At 37.1% G+C, this 7,227-nt stretch overlaps 1 protein-coding gene across 1 annotated transcript; it reads right to left on the reverse strand.

Moving 5' to 3' along the window:
• Window positions 1–1,463: 1,463 nt before the first annotated feature.
• Window positions 1,464–6,370, reverse strand: LOC308704357 (uncharacterized protein). The gene is made up of 4 exons (XM_081388580.1): window positions 6,110–6,370; window positions 5,881–5,970; window positions 3,090–3,200; window positions 1,464–2,205 (listed from the first exon to the last, which is right to left on the reverse strand). The coding sequence occupies exons 1-4, from the start codon at window positions 6,135–6,137 to the stop codon at window positions 1,817–1,819; spliced, it is 618 nt and encodes a 205-aa protein (XP_081244706.1). The 5' UTR covers window positions 6,138–6,370; the 3' UTR covers window positions 1,464–1,816.
• Between the last annotated feature and the right edge of the window lie 857 nt (window positions 6,371–7,227).

Raw genomic sequence — 7,227 nt, forward strand, 5'->3', positions numbered from 1 at the left:
TGTTTTTTTTTTTGTCTGAAAAATGTCAGTTGCAACTTAACGAGTCGTCAGTTGTTTTCTTTCCAGAAGCTGAATGCGGCTGCTTTAAGAAAATGCTCCTATTGGTCAGAAGCCTGCGCCATCTCCACGTCTGCTCCACAGTAGCAGTATTAAAGGTGCAGTCTGTATGGACAGCGCTCACACGGGTTGCCAGTTTGAGCACACGTCAACAGGAACAAGCGCAAATGACAATAAAAATTGGCAGCGTGCAGTTATCACACAGACCAAAACAAAAACAAACGTTCCAGCCTGGAAACGCACATTTCAAAGTAAAATAACTGGCTGTAGAAGTGTTTTTCAGAGAAACGAGTTGGTGAACTTAGCATGTTTCTTCAATATATGCACACATATTATGGTATTTTTATGCTTTAGTAGAGTGTTACATACAGCACCTTTAACATTAAGTGACATGGCATCTGACGCACAGTGTCGCTATGCTCATTGGCACATCCGGTAAAGCCAGGTATGCTAAAGCAGTACTTTGAAGGAGAGTAATTTATTAGTTTTCCAAGCAGATAAACATTTATAAATGTCTTACTGTTACAAATGGTTGCAGCAATGGAGGCAGCAGGGTCTAATTGCAGGCAGGGGGCGGAGGAAGACAGAACTGAACTAATTAACAGACTAACCAAACACTGATCAAAACAGAAATCAAAACAAACTGACATTGTGACACTTACAGTCAAGTGATTCCAGTGGGTTATGTTAAATTTTCACTTCCAGAAAGTGTTGTAAATGACTTGTATTTACACATACACGTACTGTATTTTGTAACAAATAAGAGATCTACAAAAAATGTGCAACACACATGTGTTATTTACAAGCAGAGGTGTCAGAAAGTAAAAGTCCTGCCATATGTTTATTCCACTCATGAACTCAGCCAGCTGATTTCACTAATTAGTTCTATCCTGGCTGAAAAACTGTGCTAATTAGCAAATCCAGGTGATTGGAACAAAATACTGAGGAGGACTTTTACTTTCTGAACCTGGACTTTACACCTACAAGTGATGAATAGTTTACACTTTAGATTAAGGGATGCAAAAAAGCTTTGTAAATTATTAATTCATGTATTTACACATCTATAACAGGTGTTGATTCCAATCTATAACCCATTGGAATCACCTGACTGTAAGGCATTTATAAATGTCTACCGCTTGAAAACAAATAAATTACTCAAATTAAATTACTTGAACAGAAGACCAGCTTACAACTTAACAATAAATTATATACTGATAATTTACTAATGGTTTGTTCATCATGTGTCTATGATTAACCATTGATATACTGATATAATTCTAAATAATTTTTGAGGTGTATAGCCTACTTCAATGATTTAAAAGTGATAATGTATCAACTAATAACGTATCAACCATCTACTAATTATCTATTTGATTTATTTAATGATTTACACATTTAAGATAAATGACAACACATTTGTAAATCATTAGCATAACACATACTAATCATTTATGAACGTATCATGTTTTGTTAATGATTAGTTTATTATTATCTGATAACTTATAATTGACTTATGACTGAGCATTATTATAAAGTGTTTCCCTCTGATTTAAAGCCAAACAAAAAAGAAAACAAACCACTTTGAAATACATGAATTTATAGAGCAGATGAGAAATAATATATTACAGTTATTATGTTGGAATTGTTTTGGTTGCCATTGGAATGACGTGAAGCTCGCAGTATCCATTAAAAATGTATAGGATCAAATAAGCAGTTTCTCTTTGACTGCATCTTCATAGCCTTCCATCATTCTTTATGGTTAAACTGCATCAGTACATAACTGGCAGTCTGCACAAGTGTGGCAGATGAAATTCAGCCTTTCGCTCTCTGGCCTCCCGAACCAACGGTGCCCTCCAGTGGACTCCATAGCTCCTGACAGCCCACACTCCTCATGACCATGTGGCCCGTGGCCAGACGCCCAGTTCTGGTAGCAGCCTGCTTCTCTGTTCTTTATCCAGAACCAGAAGTTGAAGGTGCAGGTGTAACGGAGACCCAGCCATACATGAGAAGTGGAGGCCTGGATGGCTCTTCTCGCTGCCCTGTTCTGAAGCTCCTCACTGTGAATGGAGACCAGGTCCACATGGTGATTTCTGCAGTAACTCACAGCTTCAGTCCACGTCAGGTTCTCACGGACCAGAATCAGGTTATCTTTGGAATAATTTGACAAAAATGTTTCTTAAAAGATCCTCTTAAGGTCTTAAGACCATTAGCGAGTGTGATACAACGTTTAAGTAATATTAAGTAACTTACATTTTAGATGCAATATTATTACTTTATCAACATTTGCTTAACCAGTACAATGTTTCGTTCCTGAATAAATCTGTGTTTTTGAACAAATTAGTTGAATCATTGGTCCCACTTTATATTAAATTAATCATCTGATACAATGCATTTATTGTGTACATAGCCAACATGTTTTTTACATTGTACTTAAAAAAAACCTGCATGTAATTACAGCTGTAATTATTTTCTGTAATTACACCCCCATATCCCACCAAACCTGTCTCTAACTTTACCCGTATCCCACCTCAATAGCAGCTAAAGAGTTTCGCAATACAATATGAAAACAATAAGTACATTATGGAAGTACATAGTTAAAGACACCTAATATAAAGTGTGACCAAATCATTCAGTGCCTACTGGGGCAGTTGTGGCTTAATGGTTAGAAAGTCAGATTTGTAACCCTAAGGTCACAGGTTCGAGTCTCAGGGAATGAACAGCGCTCTCTTCCACTCTCATTACCCATTGCTTGAGGTGCCATTGAACAAGGCACTTGGATGGGTGAAATGCAGAGCACAAATTCCGAGTATGGGACACCATACTTGGCTACATGTCATGGCACTTTAATGTAATATGCAGAAATAGCAACTGAAAAATCCCTACCACTAATTCACAGTCAGTCTAATGAGAGTTTGTCTGGAACAGGCACACAAGCGAATGAATGACACAAACAATAAGAAAAAAAAAATCTAAACAAGAGTAACTGTCGTAGCAACAGCATCAAAAATATTCCCAGTGAGTGTATCTCTTACCTTGCTCTGGACCTGTAGTGAGTATTTGTGTTGGTTGACTGCTTGTATTTTCACCCTCAGTTGTGTTTTGAGCTGGTCTGTGCTGTGTTGTTGTTCCTGCTCCAGGAGTGGCTGTGAGTGAGAACCTTTTGGTTAATAAATTGCATAGTTAAAGGGTTAGTTCACCCAAAAATGAAAATTCTGTCAGTAATTACTCACCCTCATGTTGTTCCAACCCCGTAAGACATTCATCTTCGGAACACAAATTAAGATATTTTTGATGAAATCTGAGAGCTGTCTCACTCCTTCATAGTCTTCTAGGCAATTTCATTCTGCCGGCCCAGAAAAGTTAGTAAAACATTGTTAAAATAGTCCAAGTGACTACAGTGGCTCAACCTTAAGTTTATCAAGCGACAAGGATACTTTTTGTTGCCAAAAACAATAAAAATAACTACTTTATTTAACTAATCATTTTCTTCTGTGTGGGCCTCTGACGTGAGAGCGCCACGATGCATGCATGAGAACTGAGAAGATGGGTCTCGATGTAGTGTTTAAAATGGTTCTAAAGTGTGAGTTTCCTGGATGTCCGAATCGTGAGAAACCAATGAGAAAGTGTAAAAGTGCCTTACCAATGCCGCAAAATGAATGGCTTACCTTTCACACTTTTCCATCGAATGATCGTGAGCGTCATCTTCTCAGTTCTCATGCATGCGTCGTGGCGCTCTCGTGAACTCACGTCAGAGGCCCACACATAAGAAAATGAATAGTTGAATAAAGTTGTTATTTTTGTTTGTTTTTGCGCACAAAATGTATTCTCGTCGCTTGATAAACTTAAGGTTAAGCCACTGTAATCACTTGGACTATTTTAACAATGTTTTTACTAACTTTTCTGGACCGGCAGATGCAATTACCTAGCAGCCTATGAAGAAGTGAGCCAGCTCTCAGATTTAATATAAAATATCTTAATTTGTGTTCCAAAGATGAACGAAAGTCTTACGGGGTTGGAACAACATGAGGGTGAGTAATTACTGACAGAATTTTCATTTTTGGGTGAACTAACCCTAAGCATTTGCTGTACATTTGCAATATGCTGAAATGTAGACTGTTCTAACAATCTGATAAAATGTGTGGTTTTATTTATTACTATCTGCTCTTATTACTACTACTACTACATATTATTGTTGTTGCGTATATTATTAATATTATTGCAGAAATTATATGATACTCAGATACTCCCACTGTGTTCTGTTACAACCGAGCAGCTCATGATCTAGTGTTTTCAGTGTCTCAAAGCAGCTGGTTCTGCAGGCCTATGCCACTCCACACGAACTCATCTCTACAAGCGCTGTGAGTTTGGGTCACTCATGATGTGCATGTGGGAAAGCAACATGCATCAAGCATCTTCCCAAACTTATGTATTGAGGAGCGAAGAGCAATTATAAACCATGATGTTGTCAACAAAAGAGAAACTTTAAAAGGTTAGTTCACCCAAAAATGAAATGAAAATTATGTCATTAATGACTCACCCTCATGTCGTTCCAAGCCCGTAAGACCTCCGTTCATCTTCGGAACACAGTTTAAGATATTTTAGATTTAGTCCGAGAGCTTTCTGTTCCTCCATTGAAAGTCAATGGACGACATACTGTTCACGTCCAGAAAGGCAATACAGACATCATCAAAGTAGTCCATGTGACATCAGTGGCTCGATCTTAAGTTTATCAAGCGATGTCTGTGCTGTACGTCACACGCATCACACATGACCAGCGTCGGCCAATAGTGAGCCTACGTGTGACGTACAACACAGACGCGCTACGCAGTTACACTACGTGAAATAGCTCGAGGCCCAGAGAGAAGGAAATGAATAGTGGAATAAAGTCGTTATTTTTGTTTACTTTTTGCGCACAAAAAGTATTCTCGTCGCTTGATAAACTTAAGATTGAGCCACTGATGTCACATGGACTACTTTGATGATGTCTGTATTGCCTTTCTGGACGTGAACAGTATGCCGTCCATTGACTTTCAATGGAGGAACAGAAAGCTCTCAGACTAAATCTAAAATATCTTAAACTGTGTTCCGAAGATGAACGAAGGTCTTACGGGCTTGGAACGACATGAGGGTGAGTCATTAATGACATAATTTTCATTTTTGGGTGAACTAACCCTTTAAGGGCCCCATCTGGTTTTCTGCCATATTAAAGGCTTACACGGCTTACATTATATTTGAAAAGTAAAGAGATTAAGACGGTCGTAAATATTAGTATTTCAGTTTTACTGTAATTTCTTTCTTGAATAGGCCTACTTCTTTTTTTCTTTGTTAGACAAAGTCTTTTCATTGGTTGTTGCTAAAGACAAATGACAAGCGAAATATGTTAATTTCCACTAATATTAAATAATAATATGGTGGAATTATGCACTTTTATAACAGATTACAAATATTCATAAAACTGGAGCAATTTTGTATGTTATAAAAACAGTGGTATGGTAATGCATTACCAGAAACTTCACAGTAAACTATACAATGTACAGCCAATAGTGCATTAGACATCAAAGCATGCAAATTGCCTGTGTGAGTCACAGCTAATATTAAACCATTTCCCACTGTTGTCCATTACAGCACAGCCCTCATTATTATTTACATCTGGTTGTTTATTTTTCTCTTTACTGTAACTGTCTGGCAGGGACCAGTGCCATCTGAACACTTCACTTCTATAAAGTCCAATATACACATCATACGAAACATTCGCAATGGTTTTGAACAAGCTGTTCATCTCGTCTGCATTATTCACAGTCGCCAGGTCAGTGTAATTCTCACGGCAGAATCTCTGAGCCTCAGTCCAGTTCTTTCTGATATTTATGAAGTGATACTGGTGAGATATTTGGCTTGAAGTGAAGGCCAAAAGCCCTGCGGAAAACATATAGGATAAACATGGATTAATTAATGCCTTGAAAAGAAGAGTAAGCATATCATTGTCCATTATAGCAGTAAATGCTAATCAGCAGTTTCGAAAGTCAAGAGAGAAAGTCTGTACTGAAAAGCTTACCCAAGACAGCAAGGAGAATGGACAGCATGATGGTGCAGTGTTCAAGACGCCCCAGTGTGTGTTAAAGCATATTACAGTTCTAATCTCACTCTTTCCTTTTAAATTAACAGATCTAGATAAGCAAATGAAAACCACACACCTGTTCCTGTAACTGTACACAGAAAGGAGCAAACAAAAGAGTTGTTGATCCTCTATTGTAAACCACCTGTAACATGTATGTTCTTTGTTCCCTCTTTCATTGTGTTTTTGGTTCTGTCATGTGACCTAGTTTTCCTCAGTCTGTTTAATTAGTCATTATATTCACGTGTGTCTTGTTAATTAACTCATTAGTTCCTTTTGTTTGTTCATGCTTACAAGCCTTCAGTTCACCCTTAGTGTTTGTCAGTTCTCGTTAGCGTGTGATTTACTCCTGCATTTGTTCCTGTTTCCAGAGTATTGTTATTAAAGTCTATCTCCTAGTATTATTCCTCGTCTTTGTGTACTTATATACCACGTTCCGTGACACTACCTCATGATACAACAAAATAAATTCCATTACTTCCTATGAAACATTTAAATACATTTGTGAGAGAAGGTCTAACATTTACCAATTTACATTATGTTCTGCAACAAGCTATTTGATCATATATTAGTACAATACTACAATTTCATTATAACATTACAATATTTTAAATTGTAATATGATTCATATTATGATATTTATTGTGTATTTAAATTATTACAAATATTACACTCATGTTCAGTACAAGCATGAAGACAGAGGCTCAATCTGATGTGTTCAGATCACATATTTGCTGACTATTCACCACCTATAATAAAAAGTGCATTATCTTATGAAATTAAGCCACTGTGTGTCCAACTTTGAATGAAAGAAAAAAACTTTAAAATACATTAATTCACAGAGAAGATGAGAATTAAATATAACACAGTTTTTAATGTTGGACGTGTTTTTGTTGCCATTGGACTGACGTGAAGCTTGCAGTATCCATTAAAAATGTTTAGGATCAAATAAGCAGTTTCTCTTTGACTGCATCTTCATAGCCTTCCATCATTCTTTATGGTTAAACTGCATCAGTACATAACTGGCAGTCTGCACAAGTGTGGCAGATGAAATTCAG

This window comes from Scardinius erythrophthalmus (assembly GCF_964197995.2).
Source record: "Scardinius erythrophthalmus genome assembly, chromosome: 16".
Lineage (NCBI taxonomy): Eukaryota > Metazoa > Chordata > Actinopteri > Cypriniformes > Leuciscidae > Scardinius > Scardinius erythrophthalmus.

Excerpts from the sequence above, each read along its gene's own strand:
- LOC308704357 (XM_081388580.1), bottom strand. The coding sequence starts at position 6,137 with ATGCTGTCCATTCTCCTTGCTGTCTTGG. Across the intron at positions 3,201-5,880 it reads TGAGGCTCAGAGATTCTGCC|CCACTCCTGGAGCAGGAACA; the intron begins GTGAGAATTACA and ends TCTCACTCACAG. Across the intron at positions 2,206-3,089 it reads CACTACAGGTCCAGAGCAAG|ATAACCTGATTCTGGTCCGT; the intron begins GTAAGAGATACA and ends ATTATTCCAAAG.